We start from the raw sequence: 18347 nt of genomic DNA on the forward strand, positions 1-18347 counted from the left end.
GGGCGATATGGCAAAAATATCATATCACGATTTTTTTCAGGAAAATCACGATTAACGATTTTATCACGATTCTTTTTATGTTGGTTTTACTATTTTGTGACTGAGAATTACAGCCAAACTAATATCCATATTTTAAAAACAAAGCTTTAGGTAACAAAATAAAAAATGGCAGACAGGGGCAAAGATAAAAATATTTGTCATTATTTTCTTTGTTATTAAATATTAAGATTAAAGATACACATTACATATACACAACTTAATATACAAATTAAATAGGCTAAACAGTGCTTTATGTTTTCAGCTACAGTAGGTGTATTTAACAGTAGCATTGAAGTAATTAAATGAACAAATATGAAAATAAAACAAAACAGACTTCACTGTATAAATTATACATTGATACTTATTAAAGCTACTATTAAAGTTATCAGTCAAGTGATTTGAGTGATTTTCTCTTTGCATTTTGTTGTTTTATTAACATTAAAGGGATAGTTCTCCTAAAAATTCAAATTATAATAATTTACTCTCTCAAGTTGTTTTAAACTTGAATAAGTTTCTTTCTTTTGTTGAAAATAAAAGTTATTTGGAAGAATGACCAACAGTTGATGTACCCAGTGACTACCATAGTATATTTTTCTCCTATGGAAGTCAATGGGGACCAGCTACAGTTTGGATAGCCACATTCTTCAAAATATTAATATTAAAAAAATATTAGAAAATATTAGAAGGAAATTAATACAGGTTTGAAACAACATTAGAGTGCGTAAATGATGAGATATTTATTTTTATTTTTGGGTGAACTATCCCTTTAAGGACAAGTGGCAGCGTGTTTACTATTTGCTACTGTCTCTTTAAGAGCTGCGCGCGACGCGTCTAATATACATACACGCATTTGACAAGCAGATTTTCTCTCAATTTTCTCAAGTTTGCTTTCACTTTAGACATAACCGACTTTGTTTATGTAAACCTTGTGTGTATTTAACAGTATAAGCACAATAAGACTCGAAAGATAACTTAACTTAGTCCAGTATCCAGGCACTGGTAGGCAGGCTTTTAGTGCATGTGAGCTTCACATGTAACTTAGGCTACGCGCTGAGAAACGCATACGTTAGAACAGCGCATCAGCACGCGAATTAAATGTTTAACCGACAAGGCATTAACGCACATGCAAATTATGAACTTTTGTGAATTGCAGTCTCCTGTTGCACTGCGTTAACATTTTATGTGAATATACGTCGCGTTGTTCAGTATGTTGGGACAGAGGCGCCAGAACAGATAATGCACGATTCTACGATATTTCTTCAAAAGCAGATCGTGGAGACATTTTAATCGTCCACGATCAAAAATCGTCATATCGCACACCCCTAATTGTGCATATAGCGCCCTCAGGCTGCTGGTATGAATTAAAAAACACAGTATCAGAGTACCAAACGCTCATAAAGATTACATCGACGCATTTGGGTATAAATTCAATAAATATTATTCCTGTCTATAGAAATATGATGTAAATCTATGAGAATCTATCAATATTTCTCCAAATCTGCACAGTTTTGAGCTAAAAGCCCTGAGGGAAGTTGTTTTGTGTATCGCTGTCATGACGACAGCACGGGAGTTTTTTATGAATGAAAGCGGCTGACGCGCATAATTCATATTAAAGGTATCGACTCATTTTTTCATTTCATAACTCCTGACACAAATTAAGACATAACTGTCACTATGAGTTTCTCAGAATACAATAGTGGTCAAATACTGAAACTTGAGTATTATATATTTTTAATTATGTATAGTTTGTCAAGGTATAACATTAAATCTGATAGTAACTTTGAATTAAATAAATAAAAAAAACGCTTCAGTGCGCGGGCGCACTGGCAATGGTTAACAGTTTAAAAGTTATAAATAAAAGTTGCATTTCTTTGTTTAATATAAGTAAGTTTGTCTTTGTTCTGTTGTAGTCGTGTTTTTCATTCAAAATAATAATGAGCCACAAACTAAGCAGTCCAAAGATCTTTTATTTATTTGTTACAATGTGGGTATAGCATATCATCCTTCTTATCAATTTTGTTAATAAAAGTCCAATGTTTAATATAAGTGAATTTATCATTGTACTATTTTATTATTGATGTATTTTCATTAATACTAATGAACCACAAACTAAGCATTTGTTTTAAATTTAGGGGAAAACACTAAGACCTTCATTTATCAGTGTTACAATGGGGGTATACTATGCCATCTGTCCTATTTGTTTTGTTGATAAAAGTTTGATGTTCAATATAAGCGAGGTTGTCATTGTGCCATTTTACTGTTGTGTTTTTTTTCAGTGAGTAATACTGAAGTGACATTAAGCATTCATTTTGTGCTGCATTCATTTGGTGCTGCACTGTAATGCAAATAATTGCAGGGGATTATAATATTTAATGGATAATGTATTTTCCATATATGTATATTCTACTTCTTATAAGTTAAGACTTAAATTGTGCTGTTTTTGTATATAGTAATTTATAATTTAGTGATTTAATCGTTATTTGCATACCTAGTGTTGAGTCAGAATTCAGATGATTCTGTTGAGAGCTGGTAAATCTGCCACAGAAAGGAGGGTGAGATCTAGTAGATATCACTTATCTTAAGATTGTATATAACAGGATTAATGTATTTTAGTGCTTTTGAGGGAGCTGTGTATCTTTGATTCTGCTTTCAGCTTTGCAGCTAGTCTTGACCAAACACTTCCTGTATTTTATGAGTGTTTTACACCACTATTAAGGTATTTTGGTCCGTTTGTCTCACTCAGTGGCTTAAAAAGTGGGTATGCGCTATATGCGGCGCATTGGGGCACAGCACCATGCGATGGTAAAATAAATAAATAATTAAAATTTTTTTTGGTATTTTCTATATGTAGCTGCTGTTGTGCATTTCTAAATCATTTCTGCATTTCCTCAATGTTATATAACATTTTAGAGGACTAACAGGCTAGAGTAGGCGCCCTCATAAGATTCCATCATAGAATTTTGACATTGAAGATATCGCGAGCATAATATTGCGAGGGGCGCCGTGAGCACTGAGCGAGCAGGTACGAGTAGTGAATTGTCATTGAAAAAGATGGATAAAGCAAAAAAACTGTCAGGGCTAAAGATAGAAAAAGAAAGAGGGAAAGTGAGATGGCATGTCAAGGGATACCAAAAGCAGCTAAATAAGTGGATGGTGAAAGGCAACAGGTAGGATTTAAAGTAAGGCTGAACGATATTCTGTTTTAACATCAACATTGCGATGTGCGCATGAGCGATAGTCACATCGCTGGAACATGCGATGTGAAGGGTAGTAGCACCCATGGTGTATTGAGAACGGTAGCACCAGGGTAGTACACAGTAAACATGAGTTTGTCGTATGTCTTGTTGCTGGGGTGACATGCACGTTCCGCGTGCCTGCACAGCGATTGATTCGCTGTGCCGCTGCTCACTGCTCACAGCCAACATTCACATCTTAACAGATGTTTGTTTGTTCATTAGGCTATAATTCCTCAAAATAAGTAAAAAAAAAAAGTCTTATTCTCTCTCTCTCTCTCTCTCTCTCTCTCTCTCTCTCTCTCTCTCTCTCTCTCTCTCTCTCTCTCTCTCTCTCCCCTCTCCCTACCTCTCTCTCTCACCCTCTCTCTCTATGTTTTCGGTGCTGATGCAGTGTAAGTTCATGTAAACGGAACCTAAAAGCTGTCACAAAGAATCAGCAAAAGTAATTATTACTTTTATTATACAGATGGTGGACAACCAGAATGAGACTTTTACCGCCGCCGTTCCCGCGGCGGCAAAATTCGGATGTGTATTTGCTGCCTTTTACCGCTGAGTGGCGCTGTAATCACAGACTTTGAAAAGTGTCAGTTTATTCTCTTTATGACGTAATCTGCCGCGGCAGTAATCTGAGCTGAGAGGCCACATATAAATTCAAGATAAATATTGTGGTTAAAGGAATTCAAATTCATTAAATTTAAACAAAGTAGACACGTTAAAATTGTGTGCCCAGTTTTTCTATAATTTAGAAAGGCTATGTCAATAGGTTACTTGTCATTTCCGTAAAATTAAAACATTTTCAGGACTTGCAGTTACTAACCGATTTTAGTCGGTTTAAGCATTCTTTGTTATATTCAGAATTAAATAGGCTTACATGTTGTTATGATTATCAATTGAATTATTTAATAAATAATCAACCACAATGCCTATTACTGCCGCAGCAAAAATAAACCAGTCGAATTTCAAAGTCGTTCGCAAAATGACTAGGCTATACCGGGTGGCGCAAGTGACAGGGCAAAACAGCAGCAACTGCGGCATTTTAAAAGGTAAGTTTCCTATCTGTTTATTTAAAAAAAAAGATCTTGTAAAAAAAAAAAAAAAAAAAAAACTTTTTTCATTATTTGAACAAAAATGAGACTGATTGAATATGTAAAAATATAAACAAACAAAGCAGAGAATAAAACAAACTTTTAGGAAAGAAATATAGGCCTATTATGCTACAACAGAATTGGTTAACATTAACGAAAGCAAAATATGTAAAAATACATTTAAAACAAAATAAAACAAAACAAATTCGTGGCCGAATTCAAATCGGTTCAAATCCCGAACAAACAGTAGTAGACCTAGGCTATTCAGACGATAGCTCTGTGGTCAATGCATTAACAATAGCCTCTCGGAGCTTCAAACGATCTGAGATCGAATCTCAGTGTAGCCGACAGTGTTTATGTTTTTCCGTTCTTGATGCTTAAATATGCATCTGTTTATTAAAGTCAATCGTCTTGTTTAATTATCAATTGTACATTACAACATAAATTTGCAACATTCCAGTTGTGCCGCTGCAAAGACGACACATCTGATGAAAAAAGACTGTAAGCCGATTGCACCAGAAAATGAAGATGATGAAGCTCGTCTTTAATCTGCTAAATTATTTTTGTGTGTGTGTGTGAATCATTCACGAGATTGAGATGACTGCCAGTGATACCCGGCCATAGCAACGGAATACATTTTTCAAAACAGATCGAACAAATCAGAAAAATACTTTCAATACAGTATTACTTTCAATTAAAAAATAAACAATGAAAATGTAAAAGAAAAAGAAAATTAATTAAGTTTGAAAACCCATCGCACATTTCAAGGTATGAATAAAGTGTCGGGACAGTTTATTTATTTAAACAGGGTTGCATCGATAGAGTTTATTCCCTTTGTGATGCAAAATAAGAAACACAGTATCTTATTATTGCAACATTTTAAATTTCTATTGTCAAAGAAATTGCAGCTAAATTAAAAAATTAAAACGGTACAAAACGAAAAAAGTTCAAAGCAACATAAATTAAGAACAGGCGTTTTTTTTGCCTCTCTCGCGCTGGATATTTTTTTAGTAGGTTTGGTCTCCCTCACTGCGCGTGGCGGGTCTTTCTCGAAATTAAGCATTTCAGCGTAAAAAACACCATACAGCTGATAATACTGTATATGTCGCTGTGTGTCATCCACACAAATCACGAAAGAAAAAACTGTAACAAATAGCTTTTGTTCCTTCAAAGATACAACATGCCTTGCTGAATTCACCTCACAATAAAAGGAGGTGGGTCGCGAATTAAAGAGCTCTGTATCTGCTAAATTGAAATTGTGTGTGGAAAACCTTTAAATACAATCAATAAAACTACAATATATAATTTAATAAGATATAGGGCCTACTGTACATAGGCTATGGACTTTTGGAGATTTTGAGATTAATCCTTAGAAGAATTTAGCTTTTGCCTGCTCATCAGGCTGGCTCCGACACTCTCCATATGAAAGACGGAACATTAACACCTCTGTCCTGCACCCCCACGATAAAGCAACTATTGCCTTCTCCAAACCCCCCACAGACTAGCTGAGTTTGCAAAACAAAACAAAGAGTTTGCCACTCGTCGTGGTGTGCCAAAAATTATAAACTTCAATATTTCATTCAAAACAATCTCAAAACGCTTTGTGACATTTTGAAAAGCCGTGGATGCATTACTGCCATGAACGCAACAAAATACTGGTTCTGATTTTATTGTTTGTTTAAACGCTTACGTTAAAAAAAACGTTTAAACGCCATATATATATATATATATATATATATATATATATATATATATATATATATATATATATATATATATATATATATATATAATTTTTTTTTTTTTTAACAGAACTGCTTTTGAAATTACGATTGGAATTATTATAGGCTACAGAAGTAAAGTCATTGTATAATATTTGTTCCTTAGTGTAAAATGGAAATGCATGGTGATTTTATTTTGTAAATAGGCTAGCAAAAAACTGTTTTAGAACTAGACAAATCTCTCTGCATCAACAATAGACTACAAAATGCATTAATAGGCTAATATAAAAATATCAGTAGTCCAAGTTAGTTCGGGATTCGAACCCGTGTCATCTAAATGATCGTAACGTAAGTTCAACCACTCGGCCACGATTCACTCGTTGCGACATGGCCTAACGTTCCAGTGTGTGTTCGCTCAAACGAGCGAGAAGCGCTCTTCATTCAAATGAACGCGCCGCCGCGTTTGTCGAACACTAATTCAACATGCCAGAATAAAACCTGGCTTTAGAACAATGCATAGCGCCACTCGTGGTGTGCCAAAAAATTTACAATAATTTAGTTTAATTTATTTCAGTGTTAATGTTTGAGTTAAAAAAATCCTCTACAAATTAAATTAACACAAAGTCGGCTATAAGAGTCCTTTATAGGCTACGTAAAAAAGCAAAGGGCTTACAGTCTTAACATTTAGGCTACTTTGCTTAAATTCGATACATTTATTTTCAGTAGGGCCTAATAAATTTGTAGGGATGTAATTTCAGTATGCTTTACCAACGCTATGTATTCAATTAAAGTTCCAAGAGGTCTGGTCTCTATATTTCCTTCCCAGCTGACACTAATATGCAAGTGCACAGCAAAATTCTATTCTAAAAAAAAAAGTCTATAGGCCTACTATACTGTTGTAGCCATTAAATAATCTCATTTAGTATCATATTTGTTAAAATATTATAATGTTATTTTTTTCCATCTATGTTGAATATGAAAAGTGAACAGCAGGAGTAAGATAGGATGCATTAGGCTATATCGAGAGATGGATATGGAGTGGGTCAGACATGATTTTGACCACTTCATTAAGTTTTGTTTTGTAGAAAACCTTTCTTTAAAGTGAATTTCGTTTTCTATAAATTATATCTTAATTTTAATCAATTTTTCATCAACCAATTGGCTGGATTTAAATAAGTAAGAGAAGCAAATATAACAGACACTAATCATGGAGGCGCCCGCGCGGTCACTTGCATTGCACGTCAGCTGGAGCGCATCTCATCCTCCTAACTTAACGAAACTCAGCGTATGCCTCACACAGACATGATAAATACATCAAATACACAAAGCTTGAAATGTCTTCAAACGAAATAATTCAAAACGAAAAGAAAAAGGCTACTCTCTGATTATGTCTTTATGTGCATTTCTCTCTAGGTGCGATATGGCGATCGTCAACTTCATCTTTGCAGTCAACACTGTCAGAAAACACTAGTTTATTGATAAAAATCAATGCACGCATCACCGGATTTACAAATACACATCTTGCTTGTTGCACGCACACATTATGTCGAAAAAACGAAATATTATGTTGAAATAACATTATTATTAATAATACATCTTTTAGAATATTTGATTAAATGCTGATTGTTGCGCTTGTTCAATTTAATAAAATTAAAACTTTAATTGTGATAATTAAAATAATTGAAAATTAAATATTTAGTGGCCAAGTTTTGCTAATTTATTATATAGGCTATTATATGCCTATTGCCTATATTAAGTAGGTCATATTAAGACAAGGCATATATTAAGTTATTTTAGCTGTTATGAGAAAAATAAATCTAACGAAATCTAAAATCTAAATCTAATAAATCTAAAAAAAAAATGCTAACGCCAATTCAACATGCCAGAATAAAACCTGATTTTTGAACAATGCCTAACGCCACTCGGCCTGGTGTGCCAAAACACTACATTTTAAACTTCAATGTTTAATTCAAAACAATCTCAAAATGCGTTGTGACATTTTTTTAAAGCAGTAGCCTAGCCTATATACATTAAGGGCATTGAAACCAGGATCTTAACTAAAACGCGTTCCGCGTAATCTCTCAAAAATTATGCCACACTACTCCATGTATTTTATTTTTTTAAGGACTGCTTTTGAAATCACTATAAATTACTATGCAATTGTATCGCTCACGATAGCTCTTCATTTATCTAATTCCTCAATAGAATAGTAAAAATATTCCGCGACATTGCTCCTAATATCGTCTCTATTTTTAACTTTTGATTCTATTTTTTCAGTTCTAAAATTGATTCTATCTTTGGTTCTATTCTGTTGTAGCCTAATAGGCCTATTTATATATATGAAAAATATGCCTATTAGGCTTAGGGTTTTATATTTAACTCACTTACATTTTAAAATACGGCAATTGCTGCTGTTTTGCACAATGTCCCTTTGCGCCACCTGGCGGTCATTTCGGGAACGACTTTGAAATGCGGCTGGTTTATTTTCGCCGTGGTGGTATTTGGCATTCTGGTTGTCCACCATCTGTATATAACGCGCCGGAGAGAAATGCACACTTCATATGGATTACATTTATGTTGTTTTGAATGGTTCTGTTTAAAAGTAGAGATTTCTGTGACAGATGTTTTCCTGTTTTTTTTTTTTTAAGGTGTGTGAGGCGAGTAGGCTACCTTATACGCTGAGTTTCGGTTCATGGATGATAGCTTAAGCTCCAGTTCAGGCGCTGGCGCCTCCGTGTCCTGATTATCTATTGTCTGCTATATTTACTTTTTATTTATTAAATCTAGGAAATTGGATAATGAAACACTGATTCAAATAAAGATACAATTAATACAAAACGAAATTCGCTTTAAAGAAAGGCTTTGTGCTTTCTGTTTGAGTTTTAAAGCAGTCTTATAGCCTGTATTGATGGCTCGCAATATCGCAATATATATCGTTGGGGAAAAAATCTCGCAATGTAATTTTTTCCCAATATCGTGCAGCCCTAATTTAAAGTGTGATGTCTGTGCTTGGAAGCTTTCAAATGTTCATGTTAACAGACATTAGCGCTCTAAAGTTCTCTGAAGTGTGGCTGAAAAAGCCAAGTAAAACTTTAAATAACCATTGAATAAAATTAAATTTTATTCTTATCTGTGAAATAAGCATGTAACCCGTTTCAACTCCACCACTCAAAGAATTGTTAAATTGTTGGCCAAATTTGTTGCTTCATACCCCTCTGACACTGGGTAGTTGCGCCCCTGGTCTCACTCATCCTTGCAAAGCTGCTTCAGCTCAGTGACATTTGTAGGCTTTCCAACATGAGCTGTGTTTCAAGTCCTTCCACAGCATTTTAATGGAATTGAAGTCTGGACTTTATTGGGCCATTCCCAAACTTTAATTTTCAAATTTTCCGACCATTTCAGAGTTGTACAGTTTTAGTGTTTGCCTCCATATTCAATTGTCAGTTTTTGCAACTGACTTTCAATACATTTGTATGAAGAATAAAATTAAATTCAGTTTAAGGATTTATATTGTTCAGGTTTAACTGATTAATCAGCTGAATGTTTTCCTCTCTGTTCTAGACTCTCTAACTGCAGTGTGACAGAAGAAGGTTATAAAGCTCTGGCTTCAGCTCTGAGATCAAACCCTTCACACCTGATAGAGCTGGATCTCACAGGAAATGATCCTGGACAATCAGGAGTGAAGGAGCTCAGTGATTTACTGCAGGATCCAGACTGTCAACTGAAGACACTGAGGTGAGACGGGATAAATTAGCTATATGCAGGCTAAATATTCATAACTAATGTATTATTTTAGTTATACAATAAGCTGTACAATTTGTTGTACAGTTTTGCTTGGTTCCTATTTGCCTTTCTATGGTTACCATCATAATCAGTTCAATTGTGTCACCTGTTTAGTCATCATCGTCATTAGTGGTCGACCGATATATCGGCCGATATTTGGCACTTTTAAAATATCGGCATCGGCCGATACGTTTTTCTGATTGGCCGATGTGTTGGAAGCGGGACTTTTATTTTGACGGTGCTCTGGACTTTTATTTTGACGGGCAGTGCTGAGAACACCAGCGCCTGATCACACAGCGCTCACTCACATTCTCCGTCTTCATTAGTTTACAATCTCTGTCAGTCATATCTAATACTTTGTTAGACAGAACTGGTAAAAAAAGAAACTCTCTATGTTTTCGGTGCTGATGCAGTGACGTGTTGGAAAGTTTTCTTTCATCGAAGCAGAGACCAGGAGACATTGGGATCACGTTCAAACAAAGTTATTCTTTATTGAGCGTGGTTGCGGTTCGTCCAACATTATCTAACTCAAAGATTATACATTGTAAGTTATATACCTTCCAAGGGGGAGGGCTTTTGGAGGTGGAGACAAAATCAAGACAAAGCATAGGGATGATTTGATTCTATCAAGTGAAAACCAGTTTGGCAGGTTATCTATCTTGCTCAAGAGAGACAGACCCAATCAGCATAACACTATCATTCAAATGATCCAATCAGCCTTACAGTATCACCCACACCTTCACATGATCACAGAGACAAAAGCACAGCTGTACATTGAGCTTACTGGTCAGGAAATGTATAATGACAAAGGGTGAGGATGAGAGTCTCAGGAATTGACTCATTTAGAGAACAGGACTGGCAGGAATCTCTTGATACAATCATCATAACCGCTGCTAAACTTTCTCAGTCTATATTGGAATCTAAATTAAAACATTTAATAAATTTGTAATACAACAGACGCGTTCATGTAAACGGCACCTAAAAGCTGTCACAAAGAACCAGCAAAAGTAATTATTATGAGTATGTAAAATATTGCAATGAGACATTTTAATTGTTTATCAATAAACAAGTGTTTTCTGTGTCGGCTGCAAAGATGAAGTTGACGATATTGACTCGCGATCTTCGCAGTAGTGAACGCGTCGGAGAGAAATGCACATTTCATATGGATTACATAGTTTTATGTTGTTTTGAATGGTTCTGTTTAAAAGTAGAGATTTCTGTAGATGATAGATATATTTCAATTTTTTTTAAGGTGTGTGAGGCGAGTAGGCTACCTTATACGCTGAGTTTCGGTTCATGGATGATAGCTTAAGCTCCAGTTCTGGCGCTGGCGCCTCCGTGTCGTGATTATCTATTGTCTGCTATATTTACTTTTTATTTATTAAATCTAGGAAATTGAATAATGAAACACTGATTAAAATTAAGATACAATTAATACAAAACGAAATTCGCTTTAAAGAAAGGCTTTGTGCTTTCTGTTTGAGGTCTCTGTGAAAGTTTTAAAGCAATCTTATAGCCTGGATTGATGGCTCGCAATATCGCAATATATTTCGCAATGTAATCTTTTCCCAATATCGCGCAGCCCTAATTTAAAGTGTGATGTCTGTGCTTGGAGGCTTTCCAATATTCATGTTAACAGACATTAGCGCTCTAAAGTTCTCTGAAGTGTGGCTGAAAAAGCCAAGTAAAACTTTAAATAATCATTAAATCAAATTAAAATGTTATTCTTATCTGTGAAATAAGCATGTAACCCGTTTCAACTCCACCACTCAAAGAATTGTTAAATTGTTGGCCAAATTTGTTGCTTCATACCCCTCTGACACTGGGTAGTTGCGCCCCTGGTCTCACTCATCCTTGCAAAGCTGCTTCAGCTCAGTGACATTTGTAGGCTTTCCAACATGAGCTGTGTTTCAAGTCCTTCCACAGCATTTTAATGGAATTGAAGTCTGGACTTTATTGGGCCATTCCCAAACTTTAATTTTCTAATTTTCCGACCATTTTCAGATCATAGACTTTCAGAGTTGTACAGTTTTAGTTAATTGCAATCTTGAAAGGGATGTTGATGTCTAACATATTAAAGTTCACTGAGCCTTTTGTTTGCCTCCATATTCAATTGTCAGTTTTTGCAACTGACTTTCAATACATTTGTATGAAGAATAAAATTAAATTCAGTTTAAGGATTTATATTGTTCAGGTTTAACTGATTAATCAGCTGAATGTTTTCCTCTCTGTTCTAGACTCTCTAACTGCAGTGTGACAGAAGAAGGTTATAAAGCTCTGGCTTCAGCTCTGAGATCAAACCCTTCACACCTGATAGAGCTGGATCTCACAGGAAATGATCCTGGACAATCAGGAGTGAAGGAGCTCAGTGATTTACTGCAGGATCCAGACTGTCAACTGAAGACACTGAGGTGAGACGAGATCAAATAATTAACTAAATTAGCTATATGCAGGCTAAATATTCATAACTAATATATTATTTTAGTTATATAATAAGCTGTACAATTTGTTGCATCAAAATGATCAAGATCAGATCAGATGCTGCAGGTTCTGTCATGATGATGATAACCGTAACACAGTTTAGTTGTGATACGAGCTACAGGTCAAATAGACATTATGGGTCAGTATATGTGTGTGACATTCAGGAGTATACCTTGATAATTAACAATAATAGTTTTCCATCAAGCCCAGATTCACTGCATCTCTCTACAGCAGGTCTATGAGTCTCCAGATGTTCTCAAACATGCAGTTTCACAAGCCAGTTTTCTCTGTGCTGACGTTTCTCACTCCTCCTGCTTTAAAGACAGAAAGATCTTAATTTCACACTCTGTATTCATACTGAAAATCATGATCTAGTGAGCTTTTGCCCTTCTGCTCTGTGAGACCTTTCTGTTCTTATGCTTATGTTTGCTTAAGGACTGAGTGTTGCTCTAGTTTCTTTTAAATATATATTTATTTGTGTATTTAAATGTTTAAAGAAAAAATTGATATCTAAATAACTAACTTAAGCTTGTCTTTAAAACAATAATTACGTTTTTTATCATATCAATCATTTTTTGTAATGCAGTGGACATTCATTGATACCTGAGTTGCCTCTTCTGCAGGTTTGTGAGTCCTGCTGCTGAGGAAGCCTGTCAGTATGTGAATAGAGTTGTGGGTAAAAACCCGTTACTCCAGAGAGAGCTGAATCTGAGTGGACATGAACTAGGAGACACACGAGTGAATCAGATCGCTGCTCTACTGCAGGATAAACACTGTCAACTCAACACACTGACGTGAGTATTGCTCATTTATTTATTATATTTCTTTTAAGCATTTTTTCCCTCAGTCACACAGAGACAGAACAATTTAAAGTAATACAATTAAACAGTCAATTAAACTATTAAGCTGCAACCCCACTTTTGAAAAATCCCCAGAATGTCACATGATTATGGCACTTTTGGCACTACATTTAAATTAGAACGTACTTCGCGACCGTTAAAAAAGTACGCTCTATATAGAATGAATACGGGTAGTATGAATGGAGTCAGGACGTACTGGTATTACGGTTGGTATTGTCACGTAACATGCGCGGTCACATCAGCGCAAAAATTTAAAGAGCCCATTCCACTAACTGCAGCAACTTAGAGCAATGTTTTTAGTTCTTTCCACTTTCGTCTGCGTTTTTACGTCGTTCGTGCTCACAATTCAGAGGAGTCGTCGGTCAGCTGCTCACAGATCACGCCTTTGTCGAGAGCTTTTGTGTAATTTCTCAAATAAGTTAAATATCATTTAGCCAATACATTTTACCTAAAAAAAAAAAATAAACCTGTGAACAATGACAGATACTGATTTTTGGTAAGGAAAAAGTAATTTATTTGCTTGTGATATTACCATCAATGAATAAACATGAATGAATCAATAGTATGCGTGTATCTCTGTTGATTAATTCATGGATGGCAATATCACAAGCAGTGTGTGTGTATATACAGTGCTATGCATAAGTTTAGACACCCATGCTAAAGTTGACTAAAAAGAGGAATAAAAAATCATATTTTGGAAATTGAACTTAATGCCTTAATTTAAAAAATTAGGAAAAATCCAACCTTTAAGGACACCAATTTTCTTTGTGAATGAATAATGTATCGTAAATAAATAAATGGTCTTCCTTAAAATACAGGGTGCATAAGTTAGTACACCCCTATGTTAAATTCCCATAGAGGCAGGCAGATTTTTATTTTTAAGTATTTTTATTTTATTTTATTTTTAGGATACTATGCGTCCTGATAAAGTTCCCTTGGCCTTTGGAATTAAAATAGCCCCACATCATCACATAGCCTTCACCATACCTAGAGATTGGCATGGGGTACTTTCCATAAGATCATCTCTCAATGCAAATCAAACTAGCTATTAGGCTAACTGAAATAAAACCATGCCAATCTCTAGGTATGGTGAAGGCTATGTGATGATGTGGGGCTAATTTAATTCCAAAGGCCAAGGGAATTTTATCAGGATGCATAGTATCCTAAAAAAAAAAAAAAATACTTAAAAATAACAATCTGCCTGCCTCTATGGGAATTTAACATAGGGGTGTACTAACTTATGCACCCTGTATTTTAAGGAAGAACATTTATTTATTTACGATACATTATTCATTCACAAAGAAAATTGGTGTCCTTAAAGGTTGGATTTTTCCTAATTTTTTAAATTAAGTTCAATTTCCAAAAGATGATTTTTTATTCCTCTTTTTAGTCAACTTTAGTATGGGTGTCTAAACTTATGCATAGCACTGTATATATAATATATACAGGTAGGGTAACACACTGAGGTCAGATACAATACACACATATACACACACACATTCATATACATGTGTATACATGAAGACTTCAGATGTAAAAGAAAAAAAAATCTTCTAAAATGAGCATTTTTATCAAGCTTGTATATTTAGGTTCAGTAATTTCACTTTAATGACAATTAATAGGTCCTTTTCATTGTCATTTAAAGTGAAATAACTGAACATAAACATACAAGCTTGATAAAAATGATCAAACTAGAAGAAATTTTCAGATGGCACTTAGATGCTTTTACATCTTAAGTATTCATATATATGTGTGTGTGTGTGTGTGTATATATGTGTGTGTGTGTATATATATATATATATATATATATATATATATATATATATACACACACATAAGAAATGGATCATATACATATAATACATACATACATATTATATTTATAAATAAGCCAACACAGAAAACAAAAAAAAAAACTATAAACACGTTTACAGATTGTGAGCCCTACAACCTACTGCGCCAATTCTTCATCTATATTTTAAAGATGGAGCTGACCTCCGCTCCGACCTCCGACTTTCATGGTAGTCCATCCAGTCACTGATTGCGACCATGGGTGGAAAAAAAGCACATCGAGGTGCTGGTGTTCTAGCTACATATCACATATTTGAGCCTAATTTTTTACAAATTATTTACTTTAAATTTGGGTAGGAAAAATTCAAGTGGAAATCCAAAAATTACTATCTTGTAGTACGCATGCTTTTAAAGAAACAGATTTTGAATTATTTTAAAGTGATGCCCTACAAATGAGATTGTTAGTAAGAAAGTCCCTTTAGATCGTTTAGAAACCTGTGAAGGTTACCTTACGGAAGCTGCTGACGTTCATTTTCTTCCCTCAAGACGACGTTTTAAAACTTTTGCTTTTGGTGGTGCTTTAAGCTCTATTATACTACTTTGTGCCAAAGTTTTGTGATTTTGTTTTAAGCTTTGTATTCTGTATCCATTTAAAAGTTAAATAATATATGGAAATAAAGCAAATACATTTTAAAGGTGTCTGGAGTGTGTGGGTATTTCTCTATAGTGCGGCACTCATATTATTCAGATATACCTACAATTTGCTAGTTTCAAAAACCATCTGGAATCTGCCACAAAATAAGTGCACACACAACACACTTTAAAAATATTAATTACTCAATTCCACATATTAAACACTTTACAACTGTAAATCCCTGGGAAAGTAAGTGTTTTGTAATAAAACTTGCTAAAACAGCATGACAAAATGAACTTACTAACAAATAAATGGAAAGAGAGTGTGTAACATTTGTTTTCTTTATTATTATTACTTTTTTTAGCAATTATTTCTAAAAGCTGAAGGAATCTTTCCCCTCTCTGGCCTCCTGTTCTCGTCTCTCCTCATGCTCTAGTCGCTCTTTCTTTTCTTTCCTCCCTTTCATTAGCCACTCTCCACTCTACAAGAACACAGGTGTGTTCATCAGCCCCCTGCAAAATCAACACAGAATTTAACATTAGTGATGAACCATGGTCAATCCATATTATTACATTAATATTAATGTTGCATGGACAAGTTGAGGTACACTTGATAACAGTAGCTTGCTACGTAGCCAACACATATTACATATCAACACTGGTAAAGGAGAAATAAAATTGCTGTAAAATAAAAATAAAAGTTTTGTAACTATCATTTAACTGCGAAACAACGTCGTTGTTTAAATAAAACAGTGTTAATTAGCTCGTTCTGTTCGGTAATAATAATGATAAAATTGTCAATTTTGCAGCCAATTCACAAAATTGTACCCTCGATTTACATTATTTAAACTTTTAACAAGTCAATCATTTACTTATATGATGTTAAACAAATACAATTTAACCACAAAGAAACAATAAGTGTTTTGTAAAGTATTTACACTTGAAAACAGCCCCGTCTCCATTTTCTGCCATTTTCGAATATAACGATGACAACTCCTCTCCCACGGCATCATGGGCAGGGCCTGAAATTAACACCCGACCACACGCCAAATGCGGGTGAATTCTGCAATTGGTGGGTAACACTGTCAATCTACCTGGCAGCCAATGAGAATCGACCCTTCGCGGGGAGTTTGATTGACAGGCGATCTGGCCAATCATAATCCCCCGAATCCGCCTTTTTTTGTCCGACAAAGCAGTCAGGAGAGTTCAACGTTGGAGGATTTGAACTTGAAAAAACAGAGTGTACTGAGTAAGCCTACTGACATCTTTCCGCAGTTAAAACTACATTACTACTTATGTTCATTCATGTTTATTTGATGCTATAAATTAACTAGAAGGAAGAGATGATCGGTTCACGAGCAGCTTTAACTGAGGCACCACAGCGATCTGTCAAGACACATTACAGAGCCACAAAACGGTTACGGTAGTCTAAATTTCTTTAAAAAATTTAAAATTTAAATTTAAAATTTAAATTAAAATTTAAAAATGACAAAATTTTAACGTTGAGACTTTGTTTAATATCAAAAGTAACCTGGACTGTCTTGTCTGTCAGCGTGTTGTCAGTGTCTCTGCTGCGCGATGTTTTTCATTGCGTGAGATCATGGTTTGGCGTGAGCGCGGTGTAGCTTGTCGGACATAGCAACAGTAACTAAAGGGGCCGGGTCTTTGCGTTTTTTTTTTTTGTTTGTTTGTTTTTTGAAACTGTTGTTCTTTGACATTTAAACCCAGGCTGCCATTTCGTTGGATTTTAGCTAAAAAATGAGGCGGCACATTAATGGAGTAGTAAAGAAAGCATCTGTGAAAGCAGCGCAGTTTGAGTGTTTTGGAACGTATATGTGGTCGGAGAGAAAGATGAGACTACCCTTCTCTGACTACGTTTGAATGTGTGAGTTTAAGTACAAGCGGCAACATTCTGATCTGAAAAATGAAGCCTACCCGGAAGTGCGAAAAACTGCAATACATCGAAAATCCGCTAGGGCGAGGTCCCAAAAGGGAGCAAATGTCTATAGACCACCATGTTAAAATCTCCGTTTTCACAGCATAAATTCATGTTTTTACAGGTTGGTCCCATGGACTTTTATTGTATTTTTCGATAGGTTCCGAGTGCCTGACAATGTTTGTGTTTTTCTAACTCGTTAGTTTAGATCGTATTTAGATATAAAATGTATGACAAATAAGGGCGTGGTTAACTTTGATTGACCGCTTGATTGACAGCTTAGGCTGCGCCACGGAGAATGACAACATAAGAAGCGCCATTTTTTAATACAGTTGAAATATAATACTACTGTTTCTGTATCATGAAATGTAGTTTTAAGAGTTTTTCAGGCAAGAATGTAGTTGTTTAAAGCTCAAATCTGGTTTATTTATAAAGATTTATGAAAATTGTATCCAGTTGTGAGATCCAGCGATGACCGGCGCTCGGCGCTCATGTACCCCGCCTGGAACAGCCTTTCCTCGGCTATTTGTTCGGACGTTTGCCGCTGACTCTGGCGTCTCTGTAGTGGTTAAACATGAGATATAATTTGTCCAGGGTATATACAGAAATTCTTAAGTTGAATTTAATACCTTTTAATACCTTTTTTAATACCTTCACAATATTTTTTAATACCAGCACGACTTCAAGATGCAACTGTAGCGGTATAAAGTAATGAAATATCTTTCCAAAAATAATAAAACATTTCGGTGATTATAACTTAACTTCAACCCTGGACTCAAAAA

At 35.0% G+C, this 18347-nt stretch overlaps 2 protein-coding genes across 2 annotated transcripts in view; both read left to right on the forward strand.

Moving 5' to 3' along the window:
• The window catches only part of LOC307159665 (NLR family CARD domain-containing protein 3-like), a 29418-nt gene extending 15763 nt beyond the window's left edge, over nt 1-13655 (forward strand). The window contains exons 9-11 of the mRNA XM_079873148.1: nt 9643-9816; nt 12102-12275; nt 12969-13655. Of these exons, the coding sequence (XP_079729274.1) occupies nt 9643-9816; nt 12102-12275; nt 12969-13143 (523 nt within the window). The 3' untranslated portion in view covers nt 13144-13655. The remainder of the gene's footprint in view (nt 1-9642; nt 9817-12101; nt 12276-12968) is intronic.
• Nucleotides 1-18347, forward strand: part of LOC307159631 (uncharacterized protein) — a 732752-nt gene that overhangs the window by 670284 nt on the left and 44121 nt on the right. The gene's annotated exons all lie outside the window — the stretch shown is intronic.

The sequence above is a fragment of the Squalius cephalus genome, assembly GCF_949319135.1.
Source record: "Squalius cephalus genome assembly, chromosome: 1".
Lineage (NCBI taxonomy): Eukaryota > Metazoa > Chordata > Actinopteri > Cypriniformes > Leuciscidae > Squalius > Squalius cephalus.